The sequence below is a fragment of the Uloborus diversus genome, chromosome 7 (assembly GCF_026930045.1).
Source record: "Uloborus diversus isolate 005 chromosome 7, Udiv.v.3.1, whole genome shotgun sequence".
Classification (NCBI taxonomy): domain Eukaryota; kingdom Metazoa; phylum Arthropoda; class Arachnida; order Araneae; family Uloboridae; genus Uloborus; species Uloborus diversus.
Window position 1 is genome coordinate 103123522 of NC_072737.1, and position 20816 is coordinate 103144337.

At 32.3% G+C, this 20816-nt stretch overlaps 1 protein-coding gene across 1 annotated transcript in view; it reads left to right on the forward strand.

Moving 5' to 3' along the window:
* The window catches only part of LOC129225634 (elongation factor 1-gamma-like), a 41335-nt gene that overhangs the window by 13849 nt on the left and 6670 nt on the right, over positions 1–20816 (forward strand). Inside the window, exons 4-9 of the mRNA XM_054860100.1 lie at positions 4995–5137; positions 5221–5364; positions 5961–6090; positions 8599–8800; positions 11831–12000; positions 12770–12894. Of these exons, the coding sequence (XP_054716075.1) occupies positions 4995–5137; positions 5221–5364; positions 5961–6090; positions 8599–8800; positions 11831–12000; positions 12770–12894 (914 nt within the window). The remainder of the gene's footprint in view (positions 1–4994; positions 5138–5220; positions 5365–5960; positions 6091–8598; positions 8801–11830; positions 12001–12769; positions 12895–20816) is intronic.

The following is a 20816-nucleotide window of genomic DNA, read 5'->3' on the forward strand; positions in this document are numbered from 1 at the left end:
AACCTAGGTTGTGATTTTGAAATCCTGAAGTTCATCATTGAATTGCTTATACTTGTCTAATTATGACATTGAAAAGAAAGATTCTTTGGTTCACGATATGTTTCTTCCATAATTTCATCAATTCATCTAATAAAAAATATTATAAACTGTGTAATACATATGTATGTATCAGCTTTACCAATTATTTCATACTTAGATTTAAAAAAAAAAAAATCAGACTCACTTTTTGCATTTTTTTGTAAAATACCCAGTTTTTGGGTATTTACCCAGGTCTTGGGTAAATACCCAGGTAAATACCCAAAGAATATTTACCTACCCACTGGGTATTTACCCGATCCACATCACTAGGCATATGCAAAAGGTTTAAATAGAGACATGTAATTGTGACTTCTTTTGCCTTTTATAAAATTAAAGATCTACATATACACACCCTGTTAGAGGGGTGACTACTTCAAGCTTTATGTATTCCAGCTTGGACAATTTTGAAAGAAAGGGTCTGATAACTTTCGGTGGATAGCCTGCCCTAAGTGTGTCCTACTATTAAAGTTGGAAAGAAATCTCCCTTCCAAAAAAAAGGAATTTTAATCATATACCATATTTTCGGGAATAAGCCCCACACCCGGTGTAAGGGCCGCATCGTAATGTATTCTCAAGGAAAACGTTTTTTGATATATGGGCGCGGCTCCGTCCATAAGCGCGCACCCAACATTAAACAACCTAAAAGCACAATCGGTAGTAAAGAAAACTGGATTAAATGTAAATAAAAATATTTTTTTATTTCTTGTTAGTATTTTTATTTAACAATAATGAAATATTTTTAAAAATCCCTATTTTGCACTTTTGCCTTCAGCATCCCTCGATTGGCCATCACTTTCAATGGTTAATTTATCTGATTTCCAACGGCAAACGCATCTCTCATCAATGCCATTGTCTCTGGCAGCAAGTCGATTTCCAATTGCTTCTGCCTTTATCATCTTAAACTTAAAGGCTGCAGTATAACTTTTCCATCGCTTAGGAGCCATTTCAAATGCAACTCTGTGATAAAATTCCGTAAAAAAGATAAGCCAAGAACGCATGGACAACTATGTTGCTCGACTACCCCGATCAATCCACTTTTGTGAGGGGGTAGTAAATTCCCTTTACAAAACCAGGGGTCTGGCCAGAGGAAATTCTGGTCCGTTAATGGACCCTTCATAAAAATCCGATCAACCAAAACGGACCCTTCACAAAAAATCTGATAAACGAAAACAGACCTTTCACAAATTATTTATTGAAAGAGCAAATCAAAAATCAAAATAACGCATACAGTCGGACCTCCATATATCGAAGTTGCAAATTTTGGGGGGAAAATTAGATATATAGCAACGATCTTATTTTATCCTAAAAATCTCCTAAAACATTAAAATTAAAGCTAATTTTCGTGTATGAAACTTAATTTCTAATTTATACGAGTATCGGATTAAATGAACGTTAATAATTAAAAGAATAACAAATTACATTTTTGCGCTTTCATACATCTTTATTCTTCGGCAATTCAACTTGATTCGCAACATTAGGGGATTTTCGTTTTGACAAATCGAGAGAAAAGTAAAAAATTAATCTACTTAACTTGAATGATTTTTAGTGCAGCTAAAACGATTAGGAACGATAATCAATAGACAAAAGGGATGACTTGAAACTGATTTTACAATGTTACTGGTTACAACTATATATTTGAAATAAACTTGAAGGAATTTAAGAATTCTAGAACGTAACAACGACCTATCTACACACCCCTCAACCCCAGATTCCTTATGAGTTTCGTAGCAACCTTTAGTGACCATAATTTTCCCCCCTAACCTTTATTTTTCACGAGACAAACAGTCTAAAAGGAAAATAAATCTACGAATGTCTCGAAAAAAAAATTGATATACAGAGATTTTTTCGATATATAGAAACGATTTTTCTATGTAATGAACATAGAAATTTGCTGGGATTTCGATATATAGAAAATTTCGATGTGTGGAAGTTCGCTATATGGTGGTTCGACTGTATTTGCATAGTTCCTGTGCATAAAACCAATAATCTTTGGAGCTGTTTTTAAAGTTAATAAATTAGAGGGATGAGCTTATACAAAATCTGTTAATTTTTCAAAAAAAAAAAAAAAAAAAAACAAATCGGCATTCTTGTGATGCTCCTGCAAGAGATAAATAACTCCTACTGCCAAATAAATATAATGCTTGGCAATATCTTTAGATATCTACATTTTGAAAAATGCACGTGCAAGAATCATTTTATACTTTTAAGTTTTTTTTGTTAAGAAATTATTGGAACTTAATCTTCTGCATAAAATAGTAGCACTTTTGAAAATATTGCTTACCATTTGGCACCCTCAGAGACTCCCGCTCCTACAAATTGCTTGGGTTTATTGGTTTTAAATGCTCCCATAAGTTAATGTTGCTTACCACTAAGCTTACATAGATGCATTTCATATTGCACCTCAACTTAATTTTGTTGAATGTTTGTCATAAAGTAAAGGTAGAAATATGTAAACATTTTACAAGAAACAATTAAATCAGTGAGAACAAAAACCACTTCAGTCGCATAAAATTGAAAATTTGTTTTTCATGGAAGCAAGCTCTGTGAAGCAAGATTGCAAAACAAGATACTCAGATTAGTAGTTTGAAAGGTACAGGACTTGAACATACACAACGTTTTAACTACAGATTTAGCTACCGCCACTCAATTTTTGTAATCCTTCCTGATTTTTTATGATTTTATATTTTTTATAACGATGCATGGGTTAAAAATGGTCTATTGTAAGAGCTTGAGCATTCCTGTATAATATGATGGTTAAGTAACCATCACTTCATTTCTGATGATGAAAGCATGAATAAATATATACTTTGAACGTGTGATAATTTTTTTTTCTGTAGGTCTAAGAACCAGTTAGTGCAAAAACAGCTTAAGTCCAAATTACATTTAAAATTTTCTTGAGCCAAATTTTAATGGAAACTACATAATTTTTGCATCACCACAAATGCATATTGTGAAGGAAGGAAATTTTTTCTTCGAATATTTGAAAATTTGATGTTATGGCGTTTTTTCTATTTTCTGAAAAATTTGAAATTCTTGACTTACATAGCTTTTGCATTCACCAATTCAATTATAAGTAGTCATTTTGCTGTATCGGTATCTCAACTCTCTTGTTACGGCTCATGTGCTAAACATTGGTTCATGAGCAACCACCAAGAGATATAGTAAATGGAGGAAAATTAAAGTTCTGTATTTTTACAGAACTTAAATTTTTCTTCCAAACATTCACATTTTGTAAAACTCATTTTGATTTTTGTGATAGTGACATAAGTTTTCTAAAAGCCTGATAAGATCGCTGGTCTTATTTTATCATTCCTTTATTTGTTTTTACGAAGACTAAATTTTTATTTCTAGTTTTCACACATAGATTTGTAAGGGTGTTTTAAGAGGCAATATTTTGCTCAATTGTTTACTTTAAATTTAATAGCACAGCCAAACCTCTTTTTGTGCGGTGGATAAGGACGGCAAAAAAAAAATCGCATAAAAAAAGTTAGTTCGTTTTATAAATAACTTCTTCTGTTTTATAAATATCATCGTCAATTGAGTCCCAATCAGATTGAAATTTTCATATGCCGCACAAAAAGAGTTTTGGTTGTACATGGGGCAAAACTTTTATGTAAAAACATTGTAAAAAAATATTGATATGCTTTTATATAGCTGAAAGTGAATAATCTTAAGAGTAAATTCCCGATTATTCGCAGAATAAAGTGGCACAGTAACTGCAGATAATCTGAAGTAAGAAATGTTACTACAGTACAATCTCGGATCTCTCAGGGTGGGGGGGGGGGGGGGATTAGTCTTTAATATTTTACCAGCTTTGAAATTTTAAAATTGTTGAAAGTGCACAAGATAAGATTTTGAAATGAACAATAATTTCAACTGCAGTCATTTCGTAGGAGTTAAAAACGCAGAATGATAACGAAGAACGCATTTTTCGTTTTCGCTTGAAAACTGACGGACGAAAAATCGACCCCCTTTCCTCAAAGTGGACGGGAAAGCACAGCATTCCCTCATACCAACACTCCCTTATTATCTTGTCCCAATCCCCTATTGCCATATTCACAAAATTTCCAAGAAAAGGGATGAAAAACGTCAAGCAATTGTCCCTGAAACTGGTTTTACTATAAAAATTGCCGAAGAAAACAACTATTGAAACTTGCTTTTGTGCTAAAATTGCGACATATTAAGGGTTTCGAAAAATAAATTTCGAGATAACTATGGAAAATACATAAAGGTTTTTACAGAAAATGCAGGGGATTTTTTTTTTTTTTTGAAACATCAAGGGTTCTGAGATATGGAGGTTCGAAATATCAAGGTTTGACTGTGGTATTATAGACAATAAGATACAGCTAAAATGATAACATTGTATAAAAAATGTATTTAAAAGTTACGATTGGTCCGGTCACTCAACTCCAAGTGTAAGTAGTGTAGATTTAAAGCAGTTAATAGCGTAGATCTAAAAGTAGTGTTCAAGTAGTCGGGTTTCAGTGACATATTTGATGTCATTGGAAAGAAAAAAAAATAGAATCTCTAGGGGGGAAAAAATTGACATTTGTTAAGTTAAAATTTATGTCTAGTCGACATTCAGTTGATCATTGCAGTTTTTTTTTTTTTTTTTTTTTTGAATGTGAAAGATTGGGGACACTATCGCAGCCTTCTGGAGAGGTTTTTTCATCAGATACCTTCTGAAAGTTTTTTTTTTTTGATCAAAACAGCCCTTTTATATGCATGAACCAATGCATTATGCATTTATGTTAAAACCAATGCTCTTGGGTGTTTTCACCCCCAAACCTCCCCCATCGCTGCACCACTGGTTGGGGATAATAATCGGGAGTTAACTGTAAGTTGTTCTGCAAAAATAAAAGTATAAATTTACAAATCTTAAAATTTATTTTCTCAAATAATTTACATATTTCTAGTGGGAAATGAGCAGCTGAGAGGTGCCAATGTTGATGAGCAGACTCGTATTCTGGAATGGATAAATTTTGGAGATCATGAAATCATACCTTCAGCATGTACGTGGGTGTTCCCTTGTTTGGGAATTATGCAGTATAACAAACAAGTATGCCAGTCACTTCTCGTCTTTTTTTTTTCTCTCTCGTTCATAATTATGATTTCCTATTAAATGTGTTATTTTCCTCCTAGAGTACTGAAAAAGCAAAAGAAGACATCAAAAGGGTCCTTAAAGTTCTTAATGATCATTTGCTGACAAGGACGTTCTTGGTTGGAGAAAGAATCACCCAAGCTGATATCAGCGTGTGTTGTAACTTATTGTCCTTATTCCAACTTGTAAGTTAAAAAAATTTTATGTCTTTATAAAGTGTACTGAAATTTTCTTATTAAAAAAAATGTTCATCTATTCTTGCTGCTATATGGAAATGTATTTATTTGTAAAAAGGCAGCTAAAAAGTACTTTATCAAAGCATTTAAATGATCCATAAATTTACTGCCTCTATTAATAAAATGTTTTTGACATCAAAATTTAATCTTTTCCCATCCTTGGCTTAAACTTGCCAACTCTTTTTGCATTCAAATTTTTTTTATATTTTAACATATGTTTTTTGGATTTTGCCTTAGAAAGTACAGGATAATACAGCATTATAATTTGCAGTGTCAGGGTAGAAGGTTATAATTAGTGTAAAATTTTCCTTTCATTTATCAATCTCCACCTGCGAAGTTTCATCTGATTTTTCAATTATGTCATACATGGAATTTTTCATTTGGCAGCAATAGTATGTTCTTTTATTTCAGAACCCCTCAAAAAATTGGAGTTTAAATTAAAAACTCATTATAATTGAATAAATAATGACAAAGCCTATGATAATATTACTTGATGATGTACTAATTTAAACAATGTTATATTTTTCTTCTCTTAAAACTTTCAGGTTCTTGAACCTTCCTTTAGAGCTCCTTATCAAAATGTAAATAGGTGGTTCAAAACTCTTATAAACCAGCTACAATTCAAAGCTATCCTAGGTGATGTGAAGTTGTGTGATAAGATGGCTCAGTTTGATGGTAATTAAACTTTCTAAACTATTTAATTTTTTTTAATTTTTAGTCTTAAATTTTTAATTGTTGTCAAATTTCTGGTAGTTAAAATTTTTGAAAAATACTAAACTTTAATTTGTAAAGCATTTTGTTTACTTTTTCACTTCCTTTTAATAGCAAATGTTAGTGTCAAACATTTTCTTTATAAATTAACTTGGTTTTAAGGTCTGTTAAGTTCATACTATAGTAGTTCACACTGCAGTAACATATTTTTAAAATCTGAATGTTGTAGGAGGGACACCTTTATACACATTACTTCCAGCTGGAATGTGTGAAACACTAAATTATGTCTCAAGTAAATGCATAATTTTGTTGTAATTGTGATTCCAAGTTTTTAACATTGCTGCTGCATGAATCAGAACCTGTCGGTTTTATTGATTTATGCAACTGTGATGTTTTTTTTTTTTTTTTTTTTTGTTTCTAGATAAAAAAAAAAAAAGACATGTGACTTGCATTGATGTATGAAGACAATTCAAAGGGGTTGGGGATTCAGGCCTCTTTTTTTTTTTTTGGATCCCCTTTGTGTAAAAAAGAAAAAAAAATAGTAATTTTTCTTTTTTATATTTTTGTGAAAAATTCCCGTTATGTCGTATATGTTGTCGAGTCTGATGTGCAGAGTGCGAAAGGTTTAGATGTCTCCAAAAGTCTTGATAACAACATCTGCTAATTCTGGAGCCCGATGGCTGTACAGGATTTCAATTGGTGGTGCTCCAAGTTGGAGGAGGGAGCGAATAATGGCCTGACAATTAAAAACATGATCCGGGGTGAGTTGTAAATGGGGACCGTGCTTGCAGGTGGGATAGGATTTATTATTAGTTGGTAATATCTTCATGTCCTTGAAATGTCCAGTGCGTAGCCTAGCTGTTGAAGAGAGGTTTCTTGGGCAGTGAAGGTTGGGGATTGTTGCCTTGCTGAAAGCTGATCGTAGATCCTTCGCCTGGCAACAGCATTCACGTCTGTGAAAGTGGCTGTTAGAGGTTGATCTTGGTCACGTGTATCCTTGGCTAGGGCATCTGCACTCATTTCCCTCGATTCCGACATGAGTGGCGATCTACTGGAGAACACAAGTTATGTTGAATGAGTGGAGAAGAAAATTAGATTCTTGCGTTGGTTTTTTCACGCCGTTACGTATGGCTTTGAGTGCTGATTTTGAGTCGGAAAAGATCACAATTTCTTCTATTTGGTTTTTAGGAGTGGGAGAAGAGAGACAATAAGAAAGAGCCTCATTAATAGCAATGAGTTTGCTGGTGAAGTTTGAGGCGATCTGACCAGTGGATATTTTAAGTTTGACATTGTTTCCTGAGGGATAAATGATGGAGATGCCTGCGCCACCTCTATTACAGTCAATGTCAGAGGAACCATCTGTGTAGATTAATACACTGTTTTCATTGGCAAGTGAACGAACAGTGTCTCCGCCTTTCTGTAATAAGATTTCAGTAGGTTCTTTTTTAGAACATGGTTCAAGTAGATAAGTATTGATTTTAGTACTCTTATGAGGTCTAAATGGAAAGAGTGGTTCTTGAGTTATGTCCAAGGAAGAACGCGCAAGATGAATGGCCTCTCTGATATCCCTGTCTAACTGCAGTGTTGATGATCTCTGAATCCTTGATGTGCCTATCCAAGCGTCAAAAGCTCTGTAAGCAATGTGGTCTTTATTGTGGCTTCTGATTTTATTTGTCAACTTCACAGTAGCAAATTTCTGTCTGTTGTTGAGGGAAACAAGACCACTTTCGAGTTTAACCTTGGTGTTAGCAGATGACACTGCACCAATGATAATTTTGGATGCTCTATATTGGACTGAGTCTAAAATGTCTTTGGCAGAATCGGACGCATGTGCCCAAACGGCGGAGCAATACTCAAGTACCGGCCTGATGACGGCGCAATAGGTACTTTTTAATGTTGATGATCTTGATCCCCAGTAATAGCATGTCGTATATAGCATGCTTAACTGTCACAAATATAATCTGAAATACTTTCGGCCTACATCAGGTCTACTTTCAGGCTCTGGGCCCCCCTTTAATGTAATAATGCATGCCAAACTAAGGCATTTCTGAAAAATTATTTCTTATCTAATGCTAAATTTAATCTGATAAAATTAAGGCGGTGTAAAAAGACCATACTTCCGTTACTTTTAGGATGCAACTACAATTTTGACTAGTTGTTGATAATTTGTCTGGTAACGAAGTTGGTGTTTAGGACCTCAATGCGGCACAAGTTAAGCAATTACATTGATATGGTATTTAGATTGCAGTTGATAAAGTTGTGTGAGTGTGTGTTGAGATTTGTGCTTACTATCTGTTGAAAAATTTCCCTTCATTGAATGTGATAAAAGTTATTGATGTTGCAAATAGCATGTTCAAAATTTGAATTATCTATTGTATTGCCAGTTTATGCAAAGAGTTTTATAATGAAGTTTATTTAATCTTTTAACTAGATCTTTCTGGTATTTCTAACCATGCTTTGCCTTTTTTTCAGCAAAAAAGTTTGCTGAATTGCAACAGAAATTAGGTGGCGAAAAGCCTGCTAAGCCAAAGGAAGACAAACCTCAGAAGCCAAAGGAAGAGAAAAAAAAGCAATCCAAACCTAAACAAGAAGATGCTGAAGAACCAGATGAAACTGAACTTGCATTAGCACAAGAGCCAAAATCCAAAGATCCATTTGAGCAATTCCCTAAAGGGTAAAACTTCGATTTTAATGTAATTTATTTTCCTTCATATAATTTTATCAAGCTTTCCCAATTCTTACTGCAGTTAAGTTTTATGCAGTTTTAAATGTTTGCCTGCAGCAAATGTTGTTAGAATCTCAAATACCCTTTTAATGAATAATAAGCTAATATCTGATTTTAATGCTGATATTGCGAAAAAAAAATTAATTCCATTGCTGCCTAACCTGATCAGAAAAGCATATGCTTCTTCATTCACACATGTACTAAACCCGCCATTAACTGTTATATACACAAACAACTATTAACTAAATATTCGACTTCTTAATTCAGTTGATAATTTTTGATTCTAAAATGAGTTGAATGGAGGTGTAGGGTAAATCAAATTTTTGAGCCACACAACAGCCAGATTTATTTTAAAAAATCAGTTAGACAATGACACTTGTTTATATATAACAGCTAACGTATTGATGTTTAGCAGTTTGTAATGCTCTCATCCTTTTTTTTTTGATTATAAACACGCTTTTATTAGCTACACTTGTATGTGTATACTTGTAATGGAATCTTAAAACTCTAATTTCCCCCACTTCCTGCGATTGGATTCTTATGAAATTAAGAATGCGACTTTGGACCCGACGACAATGTAATAATCTAAAATCTAATTAATTAACCATTATTTATTAGTTTATTCCAATTTTAATTTATTTTTTCATAAATTCACTAATATGAGGACGAAAATTGCTTGCTAAAATTAGAATTAAATATCCATAGAAGCCCCTTATTTTCCTGCATCAGATAAAATTTGTTCCGATGTTCCAAAGTAATTAGAACATGAATCATATAGGGTGTCTGCGCGTATGGAAAGTCGTGGATTTTCACTATGATCGAAATTGGTCATAGAATGCATCTGCTACTATAATACTCGCTCATTTTTCTGTACAGTGATATTCTACCATTTGAACGTTTATAATTTTGTGTTTAGCATTATTTTTAATCTCCCTTTTTGTCTAATTGTGTAGTTGGAGACTTATTTTGGGAGTATTTCTAATTTTTTCCTATCTCATTCGACTTGGAAATTTAAAATCATTTGTATCAGAGTTGATTCAAGAGAAGCATAAAAATTCAGCAGTGTCTTAAGTTAATGAACATTTTAGAAAATAAAATAGTGAATTAAGGACTATTCATACATCATTAAAATACAGAAATCGGGGAATTTTCAATCGAGATTTTTTCAATATTTGTAGCCTATCCTGAAACTTTGGCAGTAGTATAGCTGGTTATTGCTGTTAACCAGTAGTTTTACATCATTTGTGCTGTTTGTTTGAAGCTTCTTTTATTTTGAAAACTCATTTTGCAACTGAAACTTTTTTTTTCAGTATTTTTAGTGATTGAAAAATTGTCACATTAGATTCTTCTGAGAAAAAATAATAAATTTGTTTTCATGTAAATTCTTACTAATATAAAAACTTTGTTTGATTTATTGGAATCCAAAAAATATTTCCAGAAATTTTAGATCTATAATTGTATGTCCTTGGTAGAAAAATAATTAAGTTGAAACTCTAATTATTTCATGCGTATCACTAGCCATTGTTGCATAAATTGTTTTTTAGTCATAATAATAGCCAAGCTAAGTTACATTTCACGTATGTTTAAAAAATTCAAATTTATCTCCAAAGCATAGATCATATGGCTGTAATTTAATTTTCACAAAACACAAATTTAGATAATTCTTGTGAAAAATGAATGTTTCTTCTGGAAAAATTGCATCTCGTGAGTCATGGAAAGTTACGAGCAAAAGTCTGGGAAAGTCATGCATTTCAAAACTTGAAATGTAGCAGATACCCTGATTACGATAGTTTTTAACAACTAATTTCTTGCAAAAGTTTAGGTAAGCCTTCAAATGAAAATTCATTGTTGAACAATGATGTAATTATAATGTATCTCAAATTTCTAAAGTAATATAAATATAATTTTCACACAGATCACACATAATTGATAACTGATATGGATTAGCTGGATTAGACAATTATTCAACAGACAATTTATTGGAGCAGTTGAATGTTTCTAGAGTTCGACTGCTGCACCTTAAGAAGTATCATTATTTTATTATAATGTTACTTTTAATGTTCATCGTAAAAACCTTCATAATATTATTTATAATTAAGTCTTGCACTGTTGCATAACTTTTCAATTTATTACAGTACAGTAGAACTTTTTTTATAAGAAGTGCAAAGGGGCCCCCATATTTGCTAGTTATAACGGAGAGCTCGTAAAAAACCGGTTTGTGAAAAAAATCATAATTTATACCTGCTTGCTTTGTCGTTTCGTTTTTTCTGTACAGTACCAAAGAAGTTGGTTAGTTGATTTGAACTGTCTTGATGTCCTTTTTCTTGTTATTGTTTTCGAGGAACATGGGGTCTGAAAAACATTGACATTTGCATCTGTAGCTTCAAAATATTTTGAAGGTTTTCTACACTTGAGGAGCCATGTATGTCAAGATGTTTATGGAATTTTTCCAAAAGTAGAATCTTTTCTGAGAAAGAAATAAACAAACATTTACAAATTACTTTGACTGCTTCAAGCAGAGTTTGCTTGTTAAAAATAAGTTTTGTTCCTGTAGATTTAATCCTAACTCGGGACCGTACTAGGTATTTCAAATTTTTAGGCAGTAGATTGCCAAACTTTAAAAGTGTTAGCCAAATTTCAAAAGTCTTCATAAATAGTATCCTTTCCTGATATATTTTTGTCTGTAGAAATATTTAATCAGAGAATGAAGTAAAACTTCATTTTTGACAATCTTCGAGCAGGGAGATAATTTTTTTTCTATGGAAATTTTGGAGAATTTTATGTTTGCCAATAATTTCACCAAATTAGAATTTTTTTTCGCCGAATTTACAATTATACCTTATTAGGCGCTGTGACAAATTCCTAACGTGATCCCTGCTCCATAAATCAGTTCTCGTTATAAAAGAGTTCAACTGTACTGAATAGTTGTAGCAGAGTTAAGCTTCAAGTAAATTGATATAAATTCTTTTATTCTTTAAGGACCTTCATTATGGACGAATTCAAGCGTGTGTACAGCAATGAAGACGAAAGTGTATCCATCAAATATTTCTGGGAAAAATTTGATGCTGAAAACTATTCTATATGGTATTGTGAATACTTGTATCCTCAAGAGCTTACTCTCACCTTCATGAGCTGCAATCTCATTGGAGGCGAGTGTTGGAACTTTTTTGTTTTATTTCCTGATATTTTAAATTTATACTATTAATGTTTCTGTCCTCAATAAATTACATATTTAAGGTACTTATCTTTAGGGGATTGCTCCTCAAATTTTGATGTTGTTGAGTACTGTAAAATTAAAAAGCAGTTTTGCGACATTTGTTAAATTACATTTTCAACAAGAAAACAAACAAGTTTCAAGAAATGTTATCTTGTGCATTTAAAACGTTTTAAACCAGGGCCGTAACCAGAAAATAATTTTGGGAAGGATTTTAAAACTTTCATGCGGAGCTTTGGGGAAGGTAGTATGTTATTGAAATCCAGTTTTGATTCACTAAAAGCATTATTTATTAATATACATATGAAAGACATTCAAGTTTTGGAACAATATTTTTTGGAAATTTTAAATTCAAACTAACATTTAAATGTCAGACCAAAATTTTTCTGGGGGGGGGTGGAACCCTAAGACCCCCTTCTTTGTATACCCCCCTCCTGTTTTGAACAATGACAGTTAGGATATGAAATTTTCAAAAAAATACATTTATATAATTTTTTAAAAAAATAAAACAATTTGTACCCTGTTGGATAAAAATAGTCATCTAAAACCATTTAAAAAATGCTGGTTTTTTTTTTTTTTTTTGCATGGCAAAATTTAAAGCAATTTGTGACATGGCATCGTGTTTCGTACATTTTGAATCACAAACTGCGATGCAATACCGCTTATTTCCTATGCTGATTGTAACTATTCCTTTTGTGTTACAGGCATGTTTCAAAGGTTGGATAAAATGAGGAAGAATGCATTTGGAAGTGTCTGCTTGTTTGGAGAGGATAATAACAGCACCATCTCGGGCATCTGGGTGTGGCGAGGACATGAATTAGCTTTCAAAGTAAGCATTAATAAAACATATTCATTTTTCTACGTTAGTTTTACAATTGTTTGATTGCTTTCATGATGCATATAATAAAATTTACTTAGATTAGTATTGTAATCTATACCTATGATCTTGTTCTATCATTACAAAATCTGACAGGATATTGCATTTGACTACACATGCTAAAGTAATTTATTATAATTTAAAAGTTTATGCATGGAATTTTTAAGATTTATTTGGGCCATATTTTTTTCTCATCACACAGTAAAAGTGTTCAACAGAAAAAAAGGCTTGTCCCAGAAAATTTTGCTTATATTTTGGTGGTGACATAAAAAACTTGGATGAAGAACACAGAAAACTCGCAAATACTAAGACAACTATTTTTTCGCACAAAAGATTATACCCTTATGTTATGAAAGAAAAAACATGATGGTATTATTAACTATCTTCGAGAATGGTCCTTCTTGTTTGACAGAGCAGATCAATTTTTGCACGGTTAGGTTTGAATTTTGTTTTCTCCCTTGGAACCATAACTTCTAAAGGTTAATTTTCTAGCAAATGTCCCATCTACATGAAGTATCTGTTTAGCAAGAACCCAACAACATTCATTAGGGGTAGATCAGGTGTATTAAGAGGTTTGGATTTAACAGTTCATTTAGTTTTCTTTAAAAAATTAAATAAAAAATAAACATCTGCACGTGTGTGTGGTGGCCATTCACTCGGAAAATCTGGGCTTCTCGGGAAGGGGGGGGGGATTTTGAAATACTACTTCCGATAAGTTATTCAAATTGACTTTAACTTGTACTTTCAGCACAATGTTTTGATTGCTCTTATTTGGGGAGTAATTTATCTAAAGAGAACATATCCACTTTTCAGAAAACAAAGTTTTTTTTTTTGGCATTTTCTATGTCTTTTAGGTGGTCTCAATCAAATGGCAAACAAAAGGGAATACACCTGATTGAATCTGTTGAACAAAAACTGCGTGGGTTTTTTTCAAAAGCACATATTCAAAATCTCAGAATTGCTACCTGGTATTTCAGCTTTGAATTCGGAGAAGGACAAAACATCCGAGCATAGGTAGTATGATAAATAGAAATGACAAAGTTTGCTATTGTTATGATGTATTCACAACCTTTTTCGGCAAACGTGCTATCATTTAAGCAGGTCTATTTACAAGTATGTTTTTCGCTTGCTTTTTGTTCATTTGTTTCTCCAGTATCTCATCATCCCTACTCCTAGATTAACTGGAGCTGATAAAAGAAACCGAACCCCAAGGCAATTCTAAGGTAGCTGTTTTTGATTTACAGCAAGTGCACCCATTAGTATAACTCCAATTGGTTAAGGTTTTTTTTATAGGCTCCAAACAGCATTTTTTACGTTTTGCGGCATCTTCTTAAGCTCGAGGACATTCTACACTTGGACAGAAGCACAAAGTGGAAGAGGAGCTATGGAGATTGGTTCTAGCTTACTTTCCCATCTACTAAGCCAAGATTTAAGTAGCGTTGACACTCCTTGTCTTTTCTGCAAAGCATGTGGAGGCAAAACAAAAATGCTTACATTATTCATATTCTCTCCTATCGGCTGAAGAAATTTTCTCTGCCTATTATCAAACCCCTCAAGATTATGTTCCTTTGAATGCTGACAATGTCGTTGGTAGATTGGAAAAAAATATCAACACTTGGAAATCAAAAAACAAAGAATACAAGGAGTCATACAACCAGGTTGGGGTGGTAAAAAACATTGGTGGCGAATGGAATATATGTCTTATAAAACATTTGATGTTTTATAACAAAATAGCTAATGCCAAAATGATTAAAATTTAAACTCCCTGCCGATCTGTAGAAATTTCCACCAGGGTCAAATGCATGTTTCATCATTGCTTTGAAGTCTTCCATTCTGTATTGAGAAAAATAAAGAGTGAGGATGATCTACTTGAGATTCTGCCACCACAACTCCTAACTCTTCCTGTGAGTACAGATCAGAAGAATGATGTTCTCCACATACTCAAGACTCGCTATGGAGATGAGAGATGATACTGTAGGTTATCTTGGTCAAAACCCAATCTCTTCTGTGGCGGTGACGACCAATGACGACAATGAAATCAGTGGATAAAGTGACTCTTGATGAAGAAGACAGACATGCATGTCTAGTTTAGCCTCAAACTTTTTTTTTAGCAATTTGAGCTCATCTTTTATTTTAAACAAAGGTGGTCTACCTTTAAAGTAGTTACCCTTATAATTTATTCAGCGTTGAAAGTTTCACCACTTAAATTTTTTTTTTCATTTTTTTCTCGGAATTTTCCAAAATAAAATATTTTTAGCACGGTGTTCAGGGGTAGTATTCTTGGTTTTTACCTTCGTTCCATTCAATCGTATCATGCATTTAATGAAAAAATTGGATCATGAACACCTGCAAAGTAATCAACGTAGGAAAAATTCTTAGTTTCGGATCCCAAGAATATAGTTTACGGTGTTTTGAATTAAATGTTAGATTAGGCTCATGGACACTTGATACACTAACTTTAGGATCAAGTATTTTGATATGAAAATAGTAGGTGCTTAATATGTTTGGATTTTGGTGAAATTGGCCCTATCAACATTCAGGCTTTCGTTCAAAAGGGCACATCACCAGGTTTTTCAAACAAAGACCGATATCCAAAATTAAAATAGCTATCTCCTTGATTTTTTAATTTGAAAATTTCGTACTGTGAGACGTAACCTGTCATCACTTCGTACTCAATTATGCAACCAGGAAACGAAAAAAATGATTATGCAGTTAATCTAATTCGTTATTTTTACCTCCTGAACATTTTTTCGAAAACAAATATGTTGCCTTTCATTAAATTAGTCCACAGTTGTCTCTGTCTTTTTAGCATGCCCCCCCCCCCTAAAATAGTAATCTGTATCCGCCCTTGACCATGTGGTTTACGTAATTGTATTATATAGCATACCTGCCAACTCTACTGGTTTTTCCAGGAGATTCCTGGATTTTGATCATTTCTCTTGTTTGTATATAAGATGTTTAAAACATTTGGTTGTACTAAGGATAATAAAAAATTCTTTTATTTCCTAACTAAGAACGAAAAATCCGTCTTAAACATTTACTGTATTTTTTAATGATCTACTGGATTATTTCCCAGTGTATGTTGGCAGGTATGATATAGAGAAATTTTATTCATCACAAATGGGATATCCTTCGAGAATTTTAAGTCTCCCTATTAATGAAGCTCATTTTATGATATATGCATAGCTACCAACTTGTACGATTTAGCCGTACATTGTAAGATTTTCATACGTTTTGTACAATTGTACGGTCTTATGGCAAATTTGTACGATTTTTAGGTGTTTGGTTTTAATTTTGCGATACATTGAGAACGGTTCAAGTTTCCTTTTACTTCCAGCACTTTTGAAAGCAACCCCCTAAAGGTGCAATGTAAACGATGTTGAAAAGTGAAAAGATTCTCTTCTGTTATTGTCTGTGCTACTCGTTAAGGCCTCTGTGGTGGATGAGCCGATGCATCTGCCATTTTGGACCAAACTTGATCCAGAGTGCTTCACACAGGTCAGGGGTCTGTCCAGGATTTTTCGCAGGGTCCGTTTTTTGTGAAAAATCAAATAATTTTGTGAAAAATGAATTAATTTTGTAAAAAAAATCAAAAAATTTCGCAAAAAAAAAATTTTTGTTTAAAACGAAATTTTAGAATTTAGAGATGGCACAAACTGCATCAATTAAATTTAAAGTTGAGTGTTTTCCTCTTCTACGTCGAGAAAATCATTCCGGATTTTTTTCTGATATTTGGCGGGGGGGGGGGGGGGGGCATCGCTCTTTCAAGTATCAATCTTTATCTACCATTCTACATTATGTTAAATTATACTAGATATATTTCTGTACAGTACTTAAAATAATTGTAACAAAACTATAAATAAATAAAATAAAATTCAGAATAGGGTTCAGCATTCAACTTTTTGACCCAAGACACTCTTAAAAAGCACAGAATTTCGTTCAAAACTTATAAATTCCGTAATTTTAACAAAAATAAAAAGATATTTCAATTGTTTACCTCTTAAAAAAGCGTAATAATCATTAAAAATTCGAAAAATCGGATTCCCATAGCGGATGCAAAGAGATCGCAATTCTCAAAGTGAAGGCATCAGAAGTATAAAAACGGCTTGTAAAAGAAATATTTTTGATAAAATTATTTTAAAATTGCATTTTAGAGTCAAAATTATTTTAAAACTGCATTTTAGAGTCCTATGACAAACATATCATTAATATCTGTGGACACACAGGGTTCGTACGCCCTTGAAAAACCTTGAAAAGTGCTTGAAAAAAAAAGTTCATTTTCAAGTGCTTGAAAACTTTGAAAAAGTTTTAAAACCTTGGAAAAGTTTCTTGGTGCTAAAATTCTTTCAAAAATCATCGGATTGTGCTTAAAACTTTTAATAAAGTATTTTACTAATGCTATTTTCTGAACATGCGTTCGATTTGCAACATCGCGAAAAATCGCTTCCCTGTTTGGGATTTCAATCCTTTTCCATCTTGTAAATATTTTGAAGTTTTTTACAATCGGAAGCTATTTTGACGTATAGTACCTCAGATTAGTTTATTTTTTGTTTAATTTCCATGTCTAAAAAAGGAATTATTTTGTAAACCATAACAACATTGAACTTTCACGAATTTCGCGAAAAATTTCTCTGTTTTTTGAAATTTCAATCTTTTTACATCCTGCAAATATTTAAATATTTTGGCTAATCGATTGCTATTTTCGCATATACTACCTCAGATTAGCATATTTTATGTTTAATTTTAGTAAAATATTAATAAATTTATTTTATGGAAAGCATGCCAACGTTGAACTTACTCAGACTTCGCGGAAAATTGCTTCTCGTGTTGAAATTTGAATCTTTTTGCATCTTCCAAATATTTAAATATTTTGGCTAATCAGATGTTATTTTCATACATGCTACCTTAGATTATGTTTAATTTTATGATGTATTTTATGTTTAATTTTAGTAAAAAATTAATGAATTTATTTTAAGGGAAACATGCCAGCATTGAACTTAATTTGTGACAATTTGCTTCTCTTGTTTGAGGTTTCAACCCTTTTGCATCTTGTAAATATTTTTATATTTTTTGCCCATTAGAAATTATTTTGACACATGCTACATAAGATTAGCTTGTTTATATTTTTAATAACTAAAAAGTTAATTATTTTTGTTTTGTTTAATTACATATATACTTGCTTAATTTTGCAATTTTGATTTTAATTTTATCATTAGCTAATTCTTGGTTATTACAGATTTTTTGAAAAAAATTTTAATTTAAGCGATTGAGCACTTAACATTTTGACTTAAAGTTTTTATTTTAATGATAAAGTTGAGTTATACAATTTTTTAATGTTGAATTTATAAGTACATCATTTTTTTATGTCTGCTAAAATAATTAAGGTATATAACACGGGTGATTGTGTTTTGGTTATTCACTGGAAATCCAGTAGAGTTTGTTTTGCTTTCACCTCCCTACTTCCAATTTTGCCCCTTTACCTCAAATATTCGAAATTACTACTTTTGTTGGGTTGTGGGGCATTTGCCAGAAGAGGCTGTAATCAGCAAAGGGGTAGATAGCTTAAGGAAGGTCACTGATATTCATTGGGGTCAAATAAATTGACTAGGACCAACCTAGTTTGGCCCTTTGCTTGTTGCTGGTTATCAACAGGCACTTATCTGCGCAATATTTTAACTTCATAAATTATTTTAACATAAGAAATGAATTTTATATGTATCAAAAGTAGTTGCTGTACACATGTATATTTAAGTAATAGGGGTCTTAGTTTTAAAAATTCCCCCCCCCCCCCCCCGATTAGCTCAGTGAGACTTACAGGTGATTTTGTATGAAATCGATTGATTGATTTATACTTTGATACCCATAAACAATTATCAAAAGTCTAATACTATTAAACTTAGTGCAACCGGAAATTACCTTCTGGGTTGTGTTTTTGATCCTAACCGCCCTTATATGTGTATGAACCTCTATCAATCAAAACGTCCTCTAGCAATTCCATTGAATTTAGGCATTGTGGTTTCTTCTGATAAAAATTAAAATCACTCAGGAAAGGTTCTTTTTTTTTTCTTATAAATTATTAACTTGCATATTCTATAAAATATACTTTGAATGTGAAGATTTCAAAATTAAACCTCGTAGAACCTGCTCCTCTTTATGGCCAAGTTTTTCAGACATTTGCAGAAAAACTTTCAACACAGTGGATCTTTTTTTTATCAGAGTCTGTTGTTGTAGGAAAGGAAATTTTGTTTTTCTTTACTTTTTTATTATATTACCTATTATTTATATGTTTGCATTGAATGAAATCTTCATACAATATTTTTAGTACAAATTTATGATATTGCCTTGAAGAAAATTTTTTTTGCCTTGTAAAGTACTTGAAAAGTGCTTGAATTTTTTTCTCCCTTAAGGGTATGAACCCTGACACAGTTGACCCAAAAAATAAAATAAACCATCTATTCAGCATTTTGATTTTTGACTCATAACAGAAAATGGAATTTTGCTTTAAAAACTTGAAATGAGAGTTCTAACAGATATAAAGAGACTTTTCATTTATTTGAATCTTAATTAAGCGAAGTTAGCTTGAAAAAAGAACAAAATATTATTCTCATATCGGATGTTAAAAGATTGCATTTTTCAAAATGTAGACATCTTAAGAAAAAAAAAACGGTAATTAAAAGAGTTTATTTAAAGTTAATCATCCTTGTTAGCATCGAAAAATCAAAACCCACATAATTTTCTCCCAAAATAACAATTAAACATCGCACCGCACCGTAAAAACGCATATATTGACAAGCTGGCAAAATGATGAGAATATTTTCTAATCAAGTCATTATAAAGGTTCAACGCCAGACGCTAAGTGGTGATAATTTTGAAGTTGGTAACACTATCTGAAGCGATCATATTTTTTCCTCACCCTTACTATCCCTTTGCAGTTCTAAGTTCATTTCGCAGATATATATTATTATTGTTTATTAAATCATGAGTGGAGAAAAGTGCTAACCAATGCCTTGTGAATAATGAATAAAATATGACAACGTATATAAAGTACAAATTCAAAATGAAAAAAGGTTAAAAAACCAGCAAACAGCTGTTTCGGCACTCTAAAATACAAGTGCCATCATCAGTGCAATGAAAAATGAAGACAGGTTCAACCCGACTAAAACACAGTCGAGGCGAACATTGGAATGAGAGATGAGTTGTAAAAGATATGAGAGCAGTACCGGAAACGATGACGTCAAGGTTACGTCAGAACTACAGAGGACAGTTGCACTCGGGAGAAAACGTCAGGGACAAAAAATAAATCAAATAACAGACTTCCAAACATTAGGAAAAGGGGGCGTGCTAGACAAATCATTGACGATTAAATTAGCATTTTTCCATATGTAATATGACTCCCAAAAATCTAAATCATGAATGGACAAACACTCGTGAATAACTTTGGCGGAAGAAAAAATAAAATTATGGCCACAAGACCAACAATGTTGAGCAATAGAGGAGCATTTGAGATCCTGTTTTTTGACGTAGTTTTCGTGTTTTTTTTATCCGGAATTTGAGGGATCGTCGTCCAATGCCTTTTCCGAAAAGTTTACAAAAACACCGCTGCTAATTAGCTGTGATTAAAAAAAAACTTCCATTATATTTATTTGGCAGTAGCAATTATTTATCTCTTGCAGGAGCATCCCAAGAGTGCCGATTTTTTTTTTTTTTTTTTTTTTTCAAAATTAGCCGATTTTGTATAAGCTGATCCCTCTAATTTGACTTAAAAAAAGATTCCAAAAATTATCGGTTTATACACAGAAATATGCGTTATTTTGCTTTCAGATTTGCTCTTTCAATAAACTATTTGACAGATCCGATCTTGTTTATCAGAATTT